Genomic DNA, 22319 nt, shown 5'->3' on the forward strand with positions numbered 1-22319 from the left:
CAAAGTTCAAACGATGATTTTTGTGGTGAGGATGTAGAAGAGGTTTTCTTCTGATGACTCTTCCATGAAGACCATATTTGTACAAGTATCTCTTTATAGTGAAATAGTGTACCACAACTCCAGTGTCTGCCAGATCTTTCTGGAGGGATCGTGCAGTCAAACATGGGTTTTGAATTGTTTTTCTCACAATCCTGCGAGCTGTTCTGTCTGATATTTTTCTTGGTCTTCCAGATGTTGCTTTAACTTCCACTGTTCCTGATGACTGCCATTTCTTAATTACATTCCAAACAGAGGATATTGACATCTGAAAACGCTTTGCTATCTTCTTATAGCCTTCTCCAGCTTTGTGAGCGTCAACTATTTTCAGTTTCAGTTTTCTAGACAACTGCTTAGAAGAACCCATGGTGCTGATTGTTGGGGCAAGGTCAGATGAGTCTGGGCATTTAAAACCTTTGAGATTGACATCATCTGGTCTTCCCAGACGATGATTGAGAACAATCCATGACACTGGCAGGTCTCAGCTTTGCAAAGGGGGCAGTGCATGCTATAAATTCTGCAGGGGGCCCAAACTTTTGCAGACGCCATTTTTTTGTTTTCTGTTATTTTGAAAGTGTAAATGATGGAAATAAAATCTAACTTTTGTTGACATATTATAAGAATGTCTAATCTGTAATTTGATGCCTTTTGGAGATTTTTCCATCTTTCCTTGGCTTCTTTATGCACATTAATACAAATTTTTAGCTGGGGTGCCCAAACTTTCGATCCCCACTGTACCTGCTCTGTTCAATGGTTTTGTACCAAGTGGCCCCAAATCTCCCCTTCTGGGGCCCCACACAGCAATCTTGGCTTCTCCGAGTGCCCCCATAGCAAGGCACTTGTACATGCTAAATCCCGAGCCAGACAGTGTGTATCCATAAATAACACAGCATGGCTCAGTCTCACCCCCCACTCTCTCCTCACAAGATTTGACTGAGAGCAGCATGAGCCAATGCCTCTTGCTGTTTCCGTGTCTCCTGTGAAAAGAGAGAGGGGGAGAAAAGCTGCGGCAGATGGGCACAGTTCTGGATCAAGATCAGAATCGGGCAAGTGTTTAAGTGGGGACTGGGGGGAGCAGCTTTTGAAATGTTTTTTTTTACCATAATGCAAAGAATGTATGAAAAGAAAAACTTTTGCATTTATAAGCACTTTAATGAGGTTAAACATATTGTACACAAGTACTTATCCATACTACAGAGCATTGCTGAGTGAAAAAAGATACTTTCCTCAGGGGTGTGGTTTGTGTCGAAGAAGGTATCCACAATTGCCAACATGCTATCTCCTAGTTTGTTTCAATCCAATAGAAGTCCATGTTCATGGCTATAGCACACTGTGGGCATGTTCAGGTTTGGGTCCACTCATTGTAGAGTGTGGGCATCCTCCAGAGAGGGACTAGTTGAACAGTCATTTGTCAATGGTCTTTCATTTAAGATTGGGCAGTTGGTGAATTGTCACACAAGATATGTAATCTATGTTATTTTTTGTGTGATCTGCCCCAAAGAATATGATGTCAGAATTACAAACACTTATGTGACTGTTTCAGGGACCGTTTGTCTAATATTGGATCAATAAAAATACCAACAAAGCATGCCACTTCCTGGAACATGGTTCTAGCACTAGTCCTCTTAAAGCGGAGCTCCACCCAAAAGGGGAAGTTCCACTTTAAGGCCTGCTCCCCCACTCCCCATTAAGGATTTGGGGAGCGGGGGGGACCGGGTACCCGAATTTGACAGGTACCTATTCCCACTTCTGTTGACTTCTAGGTGATCGCAAATGGAAGGTTTCCTCCATCCCTGTAGTCTTTTGGGACACATGACAGGTCCCAGAAGACTACAGGGCCATTCACGAAGCGCAGTGCTACTTGCGCACACGCAGTGGGTACCCAGCTGTAAAGCCACAAGCTATCACAGCCGGATGCCCACAGTGAAGATGCCGTCTCCTGGAATACAGGACGGCCGGTGAAACGAGCTGCGGGACACACACCGAGGGACCAAGGGACAGGTAAGTGGCTGTTTTTTAAAAGTCAGCAGCTACAGTTTTTTTTTGATAGGTCGAGTGGAACTCTGCTTTAAGGTACACATTAAAGAAAGGATTCTTAACCCCTGCAGAGGAGGTGATGGGGTTCCCTTACTAAGTAGAAAAGAATATATTGGATCTTAAACTTAGAGACCAGAATTCCAAAAGAAATTAGTTTGGATTAGATGCTACTTACTATTATGAATTGATAATAAAATCTGGATCTCTTTTTCTATCTTTTAAATTTTTCTTTGTTCCATTTTCTTCTTTTTTCACAGTTTTCCCCAGTTTTTTCTTCTTTATTTTCCCATTCTTGTTTGCCTCTTAGACCTGTCCTCTTTTCTATAATTTTTTTAATGTGAAGATGAATAATGCAAAGTGTTCACGTTTGACTGGTGTGGGGTTTACTAAAGCTGGAGCGTGCAAAATCAGGCTCACTTCTGCATAGAAACCAATTAGCTTCCAGGTTTTATTGCCAAAGCTTAATTGAACATGCTGAGGTTAGAGGCTGATTGGTTTCTATGCAGAAATGAGCCTGATTTTGTACTCTCCAGCTTTAGTAAATAAACCCCTGAGTGTCTATGTAATATGCGGTCTATTATTCTTTGTTGTCAAGCTTGTATGAACGAATGCATTAAAAAGAAAATATAGAAACTACAGGTACATATAGATGGTGCATGTTTAAAAGAAGAAACAACAAATTAAGAATCCAAATCAACATTTTGCATATACTAGCCTGCAAACAGCTAATTTGACGCTATCATTAAGCACAGCGCTTTGCTGCTGCTTTTTTTTGCTCAGTTCTCAAACAAGCCTCTAGGTGTAGGCTTATTTTGACATTAGTCTATTAGTGAAATTACTTTGCATGCAATGTCTCATGACCTCTGTAATGTCTTTCATGCCTCATATTTTCCATACCCTGGTGATTTACAAATAAAAAAGAATGATAGCAATGTAGGTTTGTACAATAGGAACACGTGTTTGGAAATTAGCTGAGTATGCAAGATGTTACCTTTGCCACTTAATGCTGTAGCCTTAGGTCATAAAGGAATGACATATGGTTTCCCATTTTATGGCTTATAGAAAGATCATTTGTTTTCTAGTGTTTTGAAGCGTCCCAGTTTTAAACAGGGAAATGTTTCTCAAACAATATAAAAATAAAACAGTCAATTTAGAGTTTTACAGCCCTGACGCAGCATTTCATTGCCTAAAACCCTAAGGTTTGCAGAGCAATATTATTCTGCCTTCCTAATTGCTGCCATCATCATGTGTTGAAATCTTTTCCTTTTCTTTCTCTCTAAGGTGTCCATTGATGAGCGCATCAGACAATTACATGAAGCCCACAGGGATTTTGGCCCCACGTCTCAGCACTTCCTTTCCAGTAAGCATTTTAACCTTCTTAATTAACCTGCATGCTTTATGGTTTGCTCAACCTTCCCAGTTCACATGACGAAATCCCATACATCACATTATTACCTTCCTGGTGATAATATTGAGTCTGTACCTTCAATAGAAAAAAGCTGAACAGTACTGTTAAATGTTTGATTCAAATGTTCACAGGGTACTAATCTGAGTTTTATCAATATGTCATTGGATACAACTATTTGTTCACAATTTGTTCTCTCTGAGGATTTCGATTGACAAGGAGTGCTTGGTTGCATCACACACTTTTCTATTGTCAAAGACTTAATTGTAGTGCCTCGTGTGTTTGCCAGTAAACAGTAAGTTCAGAACGAAAAAAGAAAAAAAAAATAGCACATTTTCATCACTCGGATGGGAATAGATGCAAATAGGACTTCAAAAATATAGTCAATTCTGTATTTTATGACTAACATTTAAATAAACAAATCCTCACGAACCAAGATTCATTCCCAGATCTTCTTGATTTATCACTATATGCTGCTGTGTATAATGTTAAGTCAACATTCTACCTTACAAGGTGTTTACAGTCAGCCATCTCATTATACTGATCAGGTTCCAGAGAGACTCTCTAACAAGGACTATTAGGGTCGAAAAAGGCTTCATAATGGCCTTTGTCTATCCCATCCACCAAATCTGTAGATTATGGCCTGGTCAAAAGATGATATTGAGCACTTGCATTTTCCACCAACCTGTTGTGAAATTTAGTCACATCTCTTTTCTAAACAAGAACACTACCTAGAGAAAAACTTAGAGAAATTATAATGGCTCTTATCTAGATCTACAGCAAAAAAGATTGGACTAGAGCTGGGCTTTAAAGAAATATTAAACCCTCAGTATTGTAAGCAATTCCAACAATTCCAATTTAATAATGTAGGGAGTATGCAGTTTTTTATCCTTTAATCCTTGCCTATTTTCTAGTATAAGCTGGTTCCATGATTACCGCCCCAGCTTTCCTGTTTCAGGGTGGCTCCTTTCTCTTGTAGCATCCTCTGGAGCCACTCTTGCATGCTGGGATAAAATTTTGTGTCTCCCTACACTGTGTACTGCTCCTTTCCAAACCTTCCTTCTCCAAGCTAACAGACTCTCTCCAGACTGCACTGTCCACTGTTAACTATTTCCTGTGAATGCTAGAAGTATAGTGAAGCAGCACTGAAGAGCAGGAGCCAACAACATTGAAAGCTGAAAACTGCAACTGCTGCGGTAATATTTTAACACATAGTTCACTGGGAAATGTGTATTTACGTGTGCTAAAAATGCAGAGTTTTTAACACAGCTTTATCCAATTAAGCTTTTAAATATATAAAGAGAAAGTTAAAATGAAGTTGTTACAGATTCTTAAATAATATGCTACCCTAATATTTCCTATTCGTGATTTGTACCTGTTGTATCATATGTTAAAAAGCGTACTGTTCTCTTTGCAATTCTTACTTTATGTGAAATCCCTCGTGTTCTTGCCAGTCCCCTTGCTTTCCTATTTCAGGCTGTCCACACTAGGCATGAGATCACATGCTTCCTAATGTGGTCAGTTTTCTGGCTGTGCTGGGAGAACAGCCTGCCTGTCCTCCAATGGTCAGACTTGTGCTGATATGCTCCCACTGCACAGCCATTCATTGGGAAATCAGTGTACTGCTTGCTCTCCACCCCTAACTTTCTAAGCCCCGTATGCAACTGAAAACAGAGATTATGTAATCACTTATTTAAAAAAAAGGTGTTTACAATGTATTTATATATACACAAATATTTTTCCCTTTCATTTCTCTTTTAAACTGAATGGGTTGTTTTACAAGGTGAGGGTTTACAAATGCTTCACCCTTACTTAGAAGAATGACCATTATCTCACTTTTTGCTAACACCTTTGCCATTCATAAAACTTTTTATCCCAGTGCTTTGACTGGAGCAGAAGGCAATTGCTATTTATTTCCAATGTCTGAAGTGCTTTTCTGTGTTTTGGAAAGTCATGAGTTGTGTTTTTCTTCATGTTCCATTGCTACGAATAAATAATGCATGCGTAGCTGTAACAGATATAAGAGGCTACTTTTTTTCTGCATAAATGTTCATTAAAATATTTATTGTCTACACCATCTGGAAAATCAAGAGTGCATTTTATCATAAATTTGTCATTTTCACCTGCATCCTTGTCAATTGGATCTCTACATATTTAAGATTTGATCCATCATTAAATGTTTTTCTCATCTTAATACCATGATATTAGTGTCAATTTAATCCTGGCATTCTTACTAAATCTGTTATTAATTTAGGTGACCAGCCATGCTAATTGTTTTAACCTTCAGTTTTTATGCCCTTGGTTCACCTCATTAAATTTTAGATGAACCTTCTCTTCTCCAGCTGTCAATAGTTTATTTAGCTTTTCTACCTGAACACTATACTACAGTGTTCTTGGCACTGCTGATCTGCTAAACTTTTTTTTCTACCCTTAGCACAATTATAAAAAATGGGGTCACTGACAAAACAGAAAAAGTGCATTGCAGCATAATTGTAGAATAGAAGTAGATGTTATAATGGTTACTTTTCTCTCTGAGTGCATTCTGTGCAATTTTCTACCAGTTTTCTTTTTTTATATAACCTTAGCACATATTTATTAATCCATTGCTAGCTAGTGCACTACTATTTATGCTCTCACTTTCATACAAAATAACCCATGGGAACAGAAGAACCTTGGACTATTAATATTGAGTGGCAATATTTAGTTCATTTTCTAACCTAAAGGTAGACTTAAACTACAGGGAAATCTTGTAATGCCCATAACCATTGTTGTACAAATGTGAATAACCTATCGTGACGCTACAGACTCTGGGTGTGGTTTTACTGCAAATATCCTCCAATTTAAAGCTGAACTCCAGCTAAACAGGGAAACACACAGGTTAAATACATATATGGGTTCTGTTTTATCTGCCAATTGATTTTCATTTCTATCTATTCAGTTCTGACATTTATGCGGCTCTGTCACTCAGAATATCCCTGTCTTGCATGGCAGATGACCTAATTTTTCTCTGATGAAGTTCAGAAACAGTTACAGCTCTTGTCCCTCATCAAGTCTGTAACTGAAGAGGGAAAAAGAAGCAGCAGATCTCTTATCGCATTGTAACTCTGCTCTCCCCTCCTATTAGTATGCACTTTGCACTGCAGCACATCTGATTGCCTTCCTCTGTTGCTTCTCCCTCCCCTAGTCTGACCTCTGCTGTATGGGGACCTCAAAATGATGATACCAAGTTTAATTTCAGTACTTAGTCTGCTTTCATATAAAAAAATACATTTAACAAAGTGTTAATGAATACACAGCTGCATTAAATCATGTCTTTTTTTTATTTGCCTGGAGTTCAGCTTTAAGCTTGCTAGGGGGCCCTACAGCACATGTATAAGCACCCCTTAAATGCATCACTCAACCTTGATTCCATGTGCCACAACTTAATGAACTATTCTTGTGTCACAGAATTACTTAAATGGCATTGTCCATACTAGCATACCCTCTATCTATAAACATTCAAGAACCCCATTTAGTTTAATATGGGTCAATACAACGAGCAGCGAAAGAGGAAGCCAGAATATAGCCCTGTTGGATGGACTCTTTGTTCTCTGGAACCTCTGTGCAACAGTCAGTATATCAACCTTTGTATATGTCTCCATGTACACCATGAGCTGCGCTCATGATTTGCCCCAAATGAGAGCAAAAGCATATGTAGCCATTTATCTAGTATTTCTTTTTTTATATAGGGTATGAGGGAAGTTCTACTATACATGATATGATTTGATTGTGTAGATATAAAAGGAGATTGCAAATAAATTGCAATATGTGGTCAGCTTAAAGCGAAGTTCCACCCAAAAGGGGAAGTTCCACTTTAAAGATTGGACCTCCGCTCCCCATTAAGGATTGGCACCTTCGGGGAGTGGGTACCCAAAATTGACAGGTACCGTTACCACTTCTGCTGCAATCTCCTAGGTGATCAGAAGCGGAAGTTGTCCTCTTACCCTCCCTCCCTGTAGTCTTCTGGGACACGTGACAGGTCTCAGAAGACGATGGGGCTATTCAGGAAGTATAGCGCTACTCACGCATGCGCAGTGGGCACCCGGCTGTGAAGCCGCAATCTGTCACAGCCGGTGCCCACATTGGCACTTGGAACACAGGACGGCTGGTGAAACGGGTTGTGGGAAGGACACCGTGGGATCGTGGGACAGGTGAGTGGCTGTTTTTTAAAGTCAGTGGCAGTTTTTGTAGCTGCTAAAAGTGAGTGGCAGCTTTTGTAGCTGCTGACTTTTATTTTTTTACAGTGTGAGTGGAACTCCGCTTTAAGACTGCTACACCAATGGTGGCCATACATGCAGCAATTTTATATACAATCATATTGACTGTCCATGGTAGGATGATTGTTCAGGCACTAATGCCCTAATAAAATAGTTCCATAAGATTGGACCACATACCCTACATCAATCAAACATAAGTTTGCAATAACATATTAAGAACCAATGTATTTTATTTATTGGAAAAAATCAAAGCCCCCTTTAATTTTCATCCTGTCAAATCCTAACTAAATGTCTAGTACAGACAAATGGAATGTAATTATTGTATAAGAGGTATTGAGTCTTTCATGAAAATTAAAAAAATTACATAAAAGTCAGGTTTGTTGCAAATAAGGCAACTCCAGAAATATGGAGCAATCCAAAGCACCTTATCTGCAGCTTCACGTTTCATCCTGATAAAAGTTTGCATACTGTTGTGTTGTGAAGTCACCAAAAATGGCAACACTATAAAAATAAGTAATAAATTGGATATACTGGGCTCAAGCTTGCCTAGCACTGCTCCATCTGTTTAGAACCCTTCTATCTGTTTTTCATATTGTGTGTTATTTACCTGCGTTGCTGACTTTCAGCTGCAATACCTATATATTAGTTACATATGATTACATTATAAACTGTCAAATGTGCATATATACTGTACAGATATATATATATATATATATATATATATATATATATATATATATATATATACTTTTTATGTATACTTGATCATGAATAGATAGGAAAAAAGTATGGCTTCTTTGATAGAGAAGGTTTCTCATGTTGCAGGTTGAGTAAACGTGCAGTAAGCTGCTACAAATGAAATGTACTGACTCAAAAAAAAAAGGCTTGAAAAAACTGATGTACGTATTGTATAAGAGGTATTGAGTCTTTCATGAAAATTAAAAAAATTACATAAAAGTCATGTTTGTTGCAAATAAGGCAACTCCAGAAATATGGAGCAATCCAAAGCACGTTACCTGCAGCTTCACATTTCATCCTGATAAAAGTTTGCATACTGTTGTGTTGTGAAGTCACCAAAAATGGCAACACTATAAAAATAAGTAATAAATTGGATATACTGGGCTCAGGCTTGCCTAGCACTGCTCCATCTGTTTAGAACCCTTCTATCTGTTTTTCATGTTGTGTGTTATTTACCTGCGTTGCTGACTTTCAGCTGTAATACCTATATATTAGTTACATATGATTACATTATAAACTGCCAAATGTGTGTATATACCAGGGGCGGACTGACAACTCATGGGGCCCCTGGGCAAAAGGGGATCATGGGGCCTCTGTGTCCTTACCCAAACTCAAAAAAGCCTATGAAAAAGGTACCAGGGGCATTTCATGGGGCCCCCTACTGACCCCGGGCCCTCGGGCAGTGCCTGAGTTTCCAAATGGTCAGTCCGCCCCGGTATATACTGTACAGATATATATATATATATACAGTCAGGTCCATAAATATTGGGACGTTGACACAATTCTAACATTTTTGGCTCTTTACACCACCACAATGGATTTCAAATTAAATGAACAAGATGTGCTTTAACTGCAGACTGTCAGCTTTAATTTGAGGGTATTTACATCCAAATCAGGTGAACTGTGTAGGAATTACAACAGTTTGCATATGTGCCTCCCACTTGTTAAGGGACCAAAAGTAATGGGACAATTGGCTTGTCAGCTGTTCCATGGCCAGGTGTGTGTTATTCCCTCATTATCCCAATTACAATGAGCAGATAAAAGGTCCAGAGTTCATTTCAAGTGTGCTATTTGCATTTGGAATCTATTGCTGTCAGCTCTCAAGATGAGATCCAAAGAGCTGTCACTATAAGTGAAGCAAGCCATCATTAGGCTGAAAAAACAAAACAAACCCATCAGAGAGATAGCAAAAACATTAGGCGTGGCCAAAACAACTGTTTGGAACATTCTTAAAAAGAAGGAACGCATCGGTGAGCTCAGCAACACCAAAAGACCCGGAAGACCGCGGAAAACAACTGTGGTGGATGACCGAAGAATTCTTTCCCTGGTGAAGAAAACACCCTTCACAACAGTTGGCCAGATCAAGAACCCTCTCCAGGAGGTAGGTGTATGTGTGTCAAAGTCACCAATCAAGAGAAGTCTTCACCAGAGTGAATACAGAGGGTTCACCACAAGATGTAAGCCATTGGTGACCCTCAAAAACAGGAAGGCCAGATTAGAGTTTGCTAAATGACATCTAAAAAAGCCTTCACAGTTCTGGAACAACATCCTATGAACAGATGAGACCGAGATCAACTTGTACCCAAGTGATGGGAAGAGAAGAGTATGGAGAAGGAAAGGAACTGCTCATGATCCTAAGCATACCACCTCATCAGTGAAGCATGGTGGTGGTAGTGTCATGACGTGGGCATGTATGGCTGCCAATGTAACTGGTTCTCTTGTATTTATTGATGATGTGACTGCTGACAAAAGCAGCAGGATGAATTCTGAAGTGTTTCGGGCAATATTATCTGCTCATATTCAGCCAAATGCTTCAGAACTCATTGGACGCCGCTTCACAGTGCAGATGGACAATGACCCAAAGCATACTGCAAAAGCAACCAAAGAGTTTTCTAAGGGAAAGAAGTGGAATGTTATGCAATGGCCAAGTCAATCACCTGACCTGAATCCGGTTGAGCATGCATTTCACTTGCTGAAGACAAAACTGAAGGGAAAATGCCCCAAGAACAAGCAGGAACTGAAGACAGTTGCAGTAGAGGCCTGGCAGAGCATCACCAGTGATGAAACCCAGCATCTGGTGATGTCTATGCATTCCAGACTTCAGGCTGTAATTGACTGCAAAGGATTTGCAACCAAGTATTAAAAAGTGAAAGATTGATTTATGATTGTTATTCTGTCCCATTACTTTTGGTCCCTTAACAAGTGGGAGGCACATTTGCAAACTGTTGTAATTCCTACACCGTTCACCTGATTTGGATGTAAATACCCTCAAATTACAGCTGACTGTCTGCAGTTAAAGCACATCTTGTTCGTTTCATTTCAAATCCATTGTGGTGGTGTATAGAGCCAAAAATATTATAATTGTGTCGATGTCCCAATATTTATGGACCTGACTGTATATATATATATATATACACTTTTTAATGCATGCCTGATCATGAATAGATAGGAAAAAAGTATGGCTTCTTTGATAGATAGGTTTTTCATGATACGTGTTGTGTAAACGTGCAGTGAGCTACAGATGAAATGAACTGACTCTATTTTTTCATTTGAAAAAAAAAGCCTTTAAAAAACTGATATGTTTTTGATACTATATAGAAGTCGTAAAGGTGAACTCATATCACATATATTTAAAAAGTGTGTATTCATTAAAAAATGCATTGTGTCTTTATATCAGCATCCTGCAATTTTCTGCACAGCAGGACTCACACATTACTAGTTGTAGGAGCCAGTTAGATTGACAGAGCTGTGCATGACAATAGTCTAACACTGTTAGCAAGCTTACTGGAGAGAGGAGCACAGGAATAAGTGCATCCATAGTGTTGCTGCTACTTCCTAGTCTAGTCATTAGACTCTGACTAGTGTATTATAGACCAAATTGTACTGCTACTGTTGTAGAGATCATTAGGTGTGCATTAATTGCTTGCCTAGAGTTCTGCTTTACGTACTGTATCAGATAACACTTTGTGTATAGAAAGTGCATATAGATATATTACAGCATTTACATCGAAGCCCTTCTACCTTATATTTGGTGTAATTATTCTCTGCCTTCATTTCTCTGCCTCTATCCCTCTAGTTCAGTGGTCTCCAAAATGCATCTCGGGGGCCGGACGCAGCCTTTTGTTTACCTTTATTTGGCCTTTGGGGGCACTATTCCTCCCACTGATACCAATAAAATGGGAATGATGCCTGCACTGACATCAATGATGGGGCACTCTTCCTTCACTGACACCAATGATGGGGCACTATTCCTTCTACTAACACCAGCGATGGGGCCAGGGGCGGACTGACAACTCATGGGGCCCCCAGGCAATAGGGAAACATGGGGCCCCTGTGTCCTTGCCCAAACTCAAAAAAGCCTATGAAAAAAGTACCAGGGGCATCTCATGGGGCCCCCTACTGACCCCGGGCCCTCGGGCAGTGCCCGAGTTTCCAAATGGTCAGTCTGCCCCTGGATGGGGCACTATTCCTCTCCCTAATTCTAAAGATGGAATATTTTCTTCTGCCACTGGCCACAGTCTGGCCTCCCTAAAGTCTGAATGACAGTAAGCCAGCCCTTTGTTTAGAAAGTTTGAAGCTCTAGATTAACCACTTCACTACCAAGTCTGACACTTCTCGTATACAGTACATGTAAAGATCAGCGTTTAACTTAGAACCCCCAAACATTATATATTTTCTGAAAACAAAGGACCTGGAGAAAAAAAAAAGGTAATTGTTGCAATTTTTTTGATGTCACATGATATTAGCGCAGAAGGTTTTTGAATGCAAATTTTTTGGAAAAAATACACTCTAATGAATTTTAGTGCACACAAACACAATATAACTCCTTATTGTTTAATAAAATATAGAAGAGGACATTACGCCGAGCAAATAGATAACTAACATGTCACGCTTTAAAATTGCACATGCCTGTGGAATGGCAGCAAACTATAGTGCTTAAAAATCTCCGTAGGTGACTCTTTAAAAGCCCTTACAGGTTACCTGTTTAGAGTTGCAGAGAAGGTCTGGTGCTAGAATTATTGTTTTCACTATGACATTACTTCACACCTTTGGTGCGATTGCCGTTTATATATACTTGCAGTTTCCAAATGACCACAGAAGGACATGGGCGCTTTAATTTGTTTATATTTTATTACTTATTTTAATAAAATTTCTTTTTTTTTCTACACTGTCTCTTTTTTTAACAACTTTATTGCTATCTAAATGCATGAACAACATCCCTTGTGATAGCTGGGGCAGTGATATTTACTCCTTATGGAGAGATATGGGATCTATTAGACTCCAGGTCTCTCCTCTGCTCTCAGAAGCATCTGATAAAACCGAGATCGTTTTGGTCAGATGTTTTCACAAGCCAGTAGTGGCTTGTAAACAACAAATTGAAACTGATAGCGAAAAAATTATTGTCGCTTCCGATTTCAGAGACCATAGAAATGATCAGGGAACCTCCAATCCTCTATCACCTCTATGGTCAGCTGGCATAACCACCATCTTCAGTTCCTGGGCTCCCCGGTGATCTGGGGGAGCCCAGGATAGAGGAAGGTGGTAGAAGGCGGCAAGAGGAGGGGGGGTAACCACCTTCTGCTACATGTGAAAGCAATCCAGCAGCATTTTTTTACACTATTCTGAATTACCATCTGAAAAAAAATACCAGGGTCATGATTGCAGTTGCAGTCATGACAGTGGTAGAACCACTTGAATCAGAGGACGTAAGGGTACATCCATCTGAGGCAAGTGGTTAAATATTGTATGTTTGACACTGGAAGAGCTTTCTGATTTGTTATAGACATATTTAGCATCCATTGTGTGTTTTACCTTTTGCTTACTTTGAACTTCATCATAGTAAATATTGGTGCTATATTAATAATAGTATGTGCGAGTTTGTGTGTGTATGTAGTACAAAGTCTACCTAGTGATGGTGGGGGTTTTTTGAGTAGCTGATACAAAATAATTAAACATCTGTAAACTATGCCCAGTACTAAATAAGCAACATTAAAACTAAATAATTATTTTTATGGTATACAAAAAGAACAGTGAAACATCCCCCTCAATACAGTTGAGCAATTGTTAAAATGCCAGTTGAACCTGTTCAGTATAGCCAAAGAACATACAGTATTTGTCTAGAATTTACATTTTACTGAAAGAGCAGTCATACAATGATGGAACCACAAAAGGTGAAAAAAAACTATATTTGCAAATGTTCAATTACCTTCAAGCATTACACGGTTACTAAAATCTGAATACATTTCTTCACATCACTCTTTTTGTTATGGTATAGCTGGCTTTAGTGTATCAGTAACAGTAAATCTCAATAGATGAAGGAAACTGATTTTTCAGTAATAAGAGAAATATTGTCACACTAGATCTAATTCAAGTGTGTCTGTAGCAATCCATGTATAAACTCAGACTTTACAAGGGAATTTTATTGTAGGAAATAATGTTGTTACTTAATATTTATTTTTCCACAATTTAGCTTTTTGTTCTGCATTCCCACAGCTGTAAGCTAGGCAAAGGCATAAGAGTCCCCTATTAAAATATTTTTAAACTTACAAAAAAAAAATAAGAAATGGTTTTATGACCTGTGCTTAGGTGTAAATTATTACATGTCTGTGTACACCAAACTAAGTAAAATATCTCAATATATATCTCAAGTGAACATCAAATAATAAACATAAAAAAATGATATGCAAATCATTAAATAAATAAAAAAATGATCAATCAAATCAATCAAAGAAGGCTGCTGCTACTACAAAGCTGCTGCTCCTGACCGTCAAAAAGTTGAAAAATAATAGTAGTTAAGCACTGCCTAGACATAATTACACCAACATATACAGTACATAGTGTTTAATACAATGATTCTGCACAACGTCCATGCACTGTGAATAACCATGCAATCTATAACTATATCTGTGCTGTGATCATGGAGAGCCAACGCTCTCCATGATCGCTGTGTCCATAGGACACAGCTGATCACATGATGAGGTAAATGGTCTGTCACAGTGGCCTTTTACCATGTGATCAGCTGGGTCTAATGACACAGCAGATTACAGAGTAAATACAGTTGCCAGTTATCAGCAGCACTTTCCTCACGCTGCCACAGTGTGAGGAAAGTACTGTCGATAACCGGCAAATGTCACAGAGGCACTGATGATCAGTGCCATGATGATCAGTTCCCAGCATTGCAGCCCATCAGTGCCACCCACCAGCACCTTGAAGTGCCACCCGTCAGTGCCCAGCAGTGCCACCCATCAGTGCCCCATAATAGTGATATCCATCAGTGCTGCCCATTAGTGCCACCAGTAAGTGCCGCCAGTCAGCGCCGCCCATCAGTGTTAACCCATCAGTGCCCATCAATGCCACCTATCAGTACCCATCAGTGCCACTTATCAGTGCCCATCATTGCTGCATATCAGTACAGCATCATTAGTGCCTCCTCATCAGTGCCCACTAGTGTCGCCTCATCAGTGCCACCTCATCAGTGTAGCCTATCAGTGCCCATCAGTGCTGCCTATCAGGGCAGCCTCATCAATGCACATCAGTTAAGGAGTAAAATTACCTGTTTGCAAAACTTTATAATAGAAACAAAGAAATACTTTTTTTTAAAATTTTTGTTTATAGTGTAAAAAATAAAACACCCAAAAGAAAGCTCTATTTGTATGGAAGCAAAATGATAAAAAATTACATATGGGTACAATGTTGTATGACTGTGCATTTGTCATTCAAAGTGTGGGAGCGCTGAAAGCTGAAAATTGGCCTGGGCATGAAGGTGGTAAAAGTGCCCGGTGTGCAAGTGGTTAAGGTGTCTGCTACCTGTATAAATGTTGGGGTATCTTTGTGACACTCATTGGAACTCAAGTGGCCTGGATAAGCTACAAAATGCCTTCAACAGTAAATAACAAGTCCTATTGAATGTCACTAACTAGTACTAACTACATTGAGGATTGGTTGCTATAGATTGTTGATTATTAATGTTTAATACTTTCCAATGTAAAGGGCCTCTAAGGACCATAGGCTATTGTATTATGGTATTATCACTTCCACTATTCTGTTAGATATAGAGGAGATTCCATGGGTGTCCACATGCAAGGGGTTGTGCTGTAGGCAATTGATTCAGTGTACTCATCCATACAAATCACTGGTTTTAAACTCTCTATGACCAAGAGTGGGGTAACATCACTACAGAGAACTTTGTCAAGTCTTCTCTTCCAGTGTCAATCTTCTTCCAGGTTGACCAAAGGTTTACCTCCTTCCCTTTAATGGTCTTCTATATAATGGCTGCTGGCCAGGGTTACCAGAGACTTGACAAAGTGCAACTGTGCGAAACATGTCGTCTTGGTAACCCTACATATGCTCCCAGCTGAAGCCAATGCCGGACACTGCCTTCGCTTGCCATGGTGACACCACCCAGTACGCTGGTACGCTGACACCACGTGATTTGAAGCCGACAGGAGCATTCTCTGATCTCAGCTCCCCTCAGAGCGGATGGACCGTCCATTGGAGTCACACTGTCCACTTCAGGCTGGTCAATTTTATTATATTTGCTACTTTGTCTCACCCAATAAAGATGAACCTTCACTAAGGTGCTTGTCTGAGAGCATTTTCCACAGCGCCTTTTTTTCCAGTTCTCTTCATCATGCATATGATTAACAAGGCAGCAGTGGTGAGCTCATGATTAACTGTTCACATGTTTCCACCTGGAGTGGCCTCTCTGCGCTCATTTGTATGAGTTTTCCTAACATCACTACAACATTTTTCAGCCATTTACTGTAAGGTAATAGTTTTTTTAAGTATAATGCAGTATGTTATAACATAGGGACATTAAAATCAACTGCTAAATCTGCATATCATTAAACCTTACTGCTGCAACTAATATTTTAAACATATTAAGTTGTATAAATGGTTAATTGTCCTCATATTTCACATTGAATAATTTATAGAAATTTGACAAAAATTAGCCCAGAGTAAATGAATTAGGAATGCTGCTGTGCTTGGCAGTCTGAACTGGACTCATGGTACCATGACATTTCTTTCACTCACTTTAAGGGTCTGTTCTGCTCTGTCTGGTAGATTGCACGGAGAATGGTTTGGAATAATTTTCTTCATTCTTCAGTAGTTTGTCTTTCTCCTTTGGCATTTTATTTTACATTTCAGCAAGATGAACTATTTAGGTTTGCCCTTTTCATACTTGCCAGGTAATTTGTCGACAGCACCTGGTACATATAGCTACAGCCAGACTGCTGACAAGCAGTTAGCAAGAGTCAGCCAAGCATTAGTCCAACACTGCAGACTTAACAGAAAGAAGGCTGTCAATAACTATAGTTCTAAATATCACGTAACTCACTAAAAATATTAGCATTTTTTTTATTTGTGGACACTTTCTTTATTCTATCTATTATATGCCTTTATGACATACAGTATATCTATATTTTGATTATGATATAGAGTGATATAGGTATTTATAGTAAAGAAACTTTCTGTCAATGTAAACATTTTATCCAACATAAAAATAACCCATGGTTACTCTTTTTTTTTTTTTAACAATACATTTTTATTTTTTTGGTCAGTCCCTTTAAGTGCTAACACACCTGTTTTATAAGTTCACTTAAGATTGTAACTTTTAAGAGCAATTAATGTTAGCAAACTTTACTCATGGTAATTGTGACAATCGCGACGTCAGACCCCAGACCTTCTCACCAAACTCGTGACCGAAGTACTAGCCAATCTAAAACCGCGATGTCACGAGCGTAACAATGCCACGCCCAGCTGCACCCTGCACAACGATTTTCCAGCTCACTGGACCACAAATCGGTGTACTGGCAGCCTGAGCGCGATTGTTCCTGGGTCAGGTTAATTATGCAATTAACCCTTCACACTGCCACCACCTCTTCCGCTACACACATAGTAGCGCTCTTCAGCGGCAAGAATTCGTACGTTGCATTAAAGAGCTATAGAAACAGTTCAACACTTTCAGAAGGAAAGATTTATTACTAAAAGGTCAAAAGGATGCAATATAAATATCTACAGAAAAAAGATGTAACCAATATATATATAAATATGCAGAGAGCAATAACACAGCAAAAAGATAACAGAAAGAAGTTTAGGTAGATAAGTACTTGCCAAAAAGCCCTGGGTTAAGCAGCTTCAAGTCTCATGAGCCAAAAAGGATTTTCTTGTCTCTACTGCTAGTTTCAATGTTAAACGCAGGAGACTCTGCTTTCTCTCACACTCAACTCCAAGCTTAACAGCCTTTTTTCTACAATCTCAGCGGGGTGTCTCCTTACAACAAAGAACCAATTGCCTTATTTGGGGAGGGAAGAGTAGGTGGAGACCTAGGTTACAACCAGAATCTCTCCTAGCTTATATTTTGGCCCATAACTTTTCCTAGGTACATTTGACATCCCACCCGCGGGTAGATTAATAAGCAGACGCATCTGTGGAACGGTTAGATATGAGATACGAAATATACACTTGAATGGTTCAAGAGATATACTTTTCTGCTTTTCTATGTATGCCAGCCAAGGAGTGTGACATATCAAACGGTTTGTCTTATCGTGACCAATCTGAATATATGCTTGGTTTTTATGTAAGTCTCTCATATTCCAAGATATGAGACATAGGGGGAAAATGTATTTTGAATGTGGTATCTAGTTTATTATGCCTCTGAATTGTCTTTGAACTCAGGGAAAGGCTTGGGTTATACTTTTACGATATGCCAGATTGCACAGTTTCTTAGACAGCCAGGCACCCAACCCCCTGGGGGGGTTTTATAGCTCGGAACCTCCTGCTGTGCTTTGGCTGCCTGTGACCTCAGCCAACACACAGGCCACATTTCACTGTGGATGAACAGAGAAGGAGGGGGGATGATCAAAGAGGGGGAGAAGGATCTACAAAATGGAGGGTTGGAGCAAAATGGTTGAACCGTGTCCATCTCTGTGTGTACACTTGCATATGCATGTTAGGCTTTTGCCCATGGCTTGGATATAGAGTAATTAATGCAAATGTAGCTATTCTGTGAATGGTAAAGACTTTAACACTGCAGATTCATATGGTGCTTAATACTTGTAAGACAATAAATGAACTCTCCATGAACAGTATTTTTGCTAGTAAATTTGAAATCTTCCATATATAATAATTGTAAATAGTTGCATATAAAATTAATATACATTGTAGTTTTCAAATTTACTAGCAAAAAGAAAGCTGTTATCTTTAATAATCTAAACTAAGATGTAATGCAATTATGAAAAAAACACAAATCAACACAAACCAAAAAAGAGTTTACAGCATATACTGTATATTAGATATTGTATGCTCTTTTTTTGGATTGTGTTGGCATGTGTGTTTTTTTTGCTTAATAATTACAGCACATCTTAGTTAGTTTAGATTATTGATAATTAAGCTTTAGTGATTATGGGTTTTTTTTAACACTTGGTAATTAAAAAGTAACCCATGAGAAATAATGCTTTTGAAGCCTAGGCTCGTTATGGCAAAAATTGCCTATCATCTCATCTTGCTAAATAATGCAATGTGAACACAATTTAATTATGTTAACTTATCTTTGTCATATTTAATGATATTCAGGCCACAGCAATTAATTATTGGCTTTATGCCATGGTCAAAACACTGTATAGCACCACATGTTCTAAGGGCAGTGGCTTGTGCTATTATATGATCCTGCGAATGCTTTTGTGGTTACATTTGTTCTTATTAATTTGTAATAAGTGACAAGTTATTATTAATTACTGATATTTACATATTTCTATCTAATATATTTTTTTTATTGAAGATCTTTGTTAAAAATATTTCCACTTTACCCTGATACCATTGTTTACTTTACTGATTCAAAATTAAAATATAGATTAAAAAAACATAAAAGAAGCTCATGAACTGCTAGAGCAATGGTACAGGATACCGATTATAGGCAATATTTTTGGGATAGTATTATTTACTTTAAAAATTATGAATATTGTGACTGTTTTACCAGCCTCGTTTTGCATAGAATACAGTACATGAAAAACCAAATAAAATTCTGGTTGTAATTATTTATTTTCATTATTTAATGGCAGCTAAGTCAAAAGTCAACTATTCTGCTGAATCTCACATTTAAGATGCTAACATAGCAAGTTTGTATGGTTAATGATCCCAGTTAGATCCTTTTTCATAGATAAAACCTTAAATTGTACGCCCCTTGAGGGTTAGGGACTGATGTGAATGTACAATATATATGTAAAGCGCTGCATAAATTGACGGTACTATATAAGTACCTCAAATAAATAAAATAATACGTATTGATCACAACAATATGTATTGATGAGATCAAAAAGTATTATGTTCCTGGGTATGTAAATCCGTTGAAGCTCTCCTAGAGAAAACCTGCAACTGATTATATCATATTCTAATTAAAATATACATACACACACATACATGCACATGCAGACATACACACACCTATGCATACTTTCATGCAAATTAAATCTCAACTGTCTACATTTATGTTAATAGAGTCTGCTTATATACTGTCCCAAGCAAACTGGCAAATGTATGCCTTCCTGATTTTCACGGGAATATCTGTTTATTCATGACCCCATTTTTGCTCACTGTTTTTCCTTAGAGAAGGTGGATTTTTCAAATATGTATGTGACTTTCCATACAGCTGCAAAACTTTTATTTCACCTACAGTACCTATCCAGTGGTATCTATCCATCATTTGTCACAGTCTATGCCCATTATTTTCTATTTTGTTCTTCATTGTCAATCAGTCTATATCCTTCAATACCTGTAAGTTGCTGTTCATCACACCAATGAAGGAGTATATTAACGATACCACATGCACTAAGTTAATATGGATACGGATACAATTATTCAATTCAGAGTTTGAAAATCTTTATAAATATAATTGGTCTCTACTATTGTACATTTATATGGTCATGGGATGCATTGGTAAATCCTAATACCTTTGTGTTTACAGTAGGAGAAATGTTATCAAGCATAAAATACCGACAGGATTTTTGAGTGTACAAAACACATTTGTATTAGTCATCCCTGGCAATTAAATATGCAAAAAGTATATTGAAATAGATATAGCTGCTTTGTCATGATCTCACTTCTAAAGACTCTAAGATTTTTTCTGGGCCAGCCTTTAAAAGTTATAGTTATAACCAGGGGCGGACTGACAACTCATGGGACAATAGGGGATCATGGGGCCCCTGTGTCCTTGCCCAAACTCAAAAAAGCCTATGAAAAAGGTACCAGGGGCATCTCATGGGGCCCCCTACTGACCCCGGGCCTTCGGGCAGTGCCCGAGTTTCCAAATGGTCAGTCTGCCCCTGGTTATAACTCAAGCACAATAACTATATATAAAGGCCTATAGCCTTTTTAATATATAAGAAAGGTTTTTTTACAAAGATCAATAAAGCCTTCAGCAAATTTTAAAAATTCAACTCAAGAACATAAATCACAGTCTGTTGTTAATCACGCCAGTTATTTGAAAAATGAATTTCAATAAGGCAGCGTCTTCTTTACTGCCATTGGTTTAAACATACTATTTTAATTATCACCTTTCTGCTAGTTTTGAAAACTTGAATAAATATTACTGCAAAAACAATGCATGTGTGTGTTACATACTACTTTGCCACCTTTTTTCTATTTGTTTAAAGGCTTGTCGACCACATAACGTACTTAGCAGAGTAACTCTTCTGTGCTGGATCACATACTTAGTACCCAGTTGGTCCCTTATGATTGACCACCGGGATACTCTGATCGACTCAGAGATCCATGGACAGAATGTGATGATAAATTTCACAGCGCTCTGTATACTGACAGGCGATCTTGTTTTTTCATTCCCCACTAACCAGGGAAAAAAATAACACAATCCCTTAGTAAAATCAGCACACAGTTCACATATTAACACTTCCTAGGCTCACGGTTAACCCTTTGATCTCCCCAGATGTTAACTCCTTCCTACTCATTGTCATTAGTACAGTGCCAGTCCATATTATTAACCCTGATCACTGTATTAGTGTCACTGGTGATGTCGGTGGCAGTTTGTCAGTTCTCACTCAGTGTCAATGCTCTTCACACTATCACAGTCCTACTATCAGTCTCTGATCACTGCATTTACTAATACAAAAAAATAAATTATGAAACATTCCAGTATACAGGTGAAACTCAAAAAATTTGAATATTGTGCAAAAGTTCATTTATTTCAGTAATGCAACTTAAAATGTGAAACTAATATATGAGATAGACTCATTACATGCAAAGCAAGATAGTTCAAGCCGTGATTTGTCATAATTGTGATGATTATGGCTTACAGCTCATGAAAACCCCAAATCCACAATCTCAGAAAATTAGAATATTACATGCAATCAATAAAACAAGGATTGTACATAGAACAATATCGGACCTCTGAAAAGTATAAGCATGCATATGTACTCAGTACTTGGTTTGGGCCCCTTTTGCAGCAATTACTGCCTCAATGCGTCGTGGCATGGAAGCTATCAGCCTGTGTCACTGCTGAGGTGTTATGGAAGACCAGGATGCTTCAATAGTGGCCTTCAGCTCTTCTGCATTGTTCGGTCTTATGTCTCTCATCTTTCTCTTGGCAATGCCCCATAGATTCTCTATGGGGTTCAGGTCAGGCGAGTTTGCTGGCCAATCAAGAATAGTAATCCCATGGTCATTGAACCAGGTTTTGGTGATTTTGGCAGTGTGGGCAGGTGCCAAGTCCTGCTGGAAAATGAATGCTGGAAAAATCCCCATAAAACTCATCTGCAGAAGGAAGCATGAAGTGCTCCAAAATCTCCTGGTAGATGGCTGCGCTGACCCTGGACTTAATGAAGCACAGTGGACCA

General features: G+C 38.6%; 1 protein-coding gene across 1 annotated transcript in view; it reads left to right on the forward strand.

The window, feature by feature from the left end:
- DMD (dystrophin) overlaps positions 1-22319 on the forward strand; it is a 2676943-nt gene that overhangs the window by 2112761 nt on the left and 541863 nt on the right. Inside the window, exon 60 of the mRNA XM_089653005.1 lies at positions 3355-3433. Coding sequence (XP_089509131.1) covers positions 3355-3433 — 79 coding nt within the window. The remainder of the gene's footprint in view (positions 1-3354; positions 3434-22319) is intronic.

This window comes from Staurois parvus, unplaced genomic scaffold (assembly GCF_062004578.1).
Source record: "Staurois parvus isolate SC_StPar_1 unplaced genomic scaffold, SC_StPar_1.0 ptg000696l, whole genome shotgun sequence".
Classification (NCBI taxonomy): domain Eukaryota; kingdom Metazoa; phylum Chordata; class Amphibia; order Anura; family Ranidae; genus Staurois; species Staurois parvus.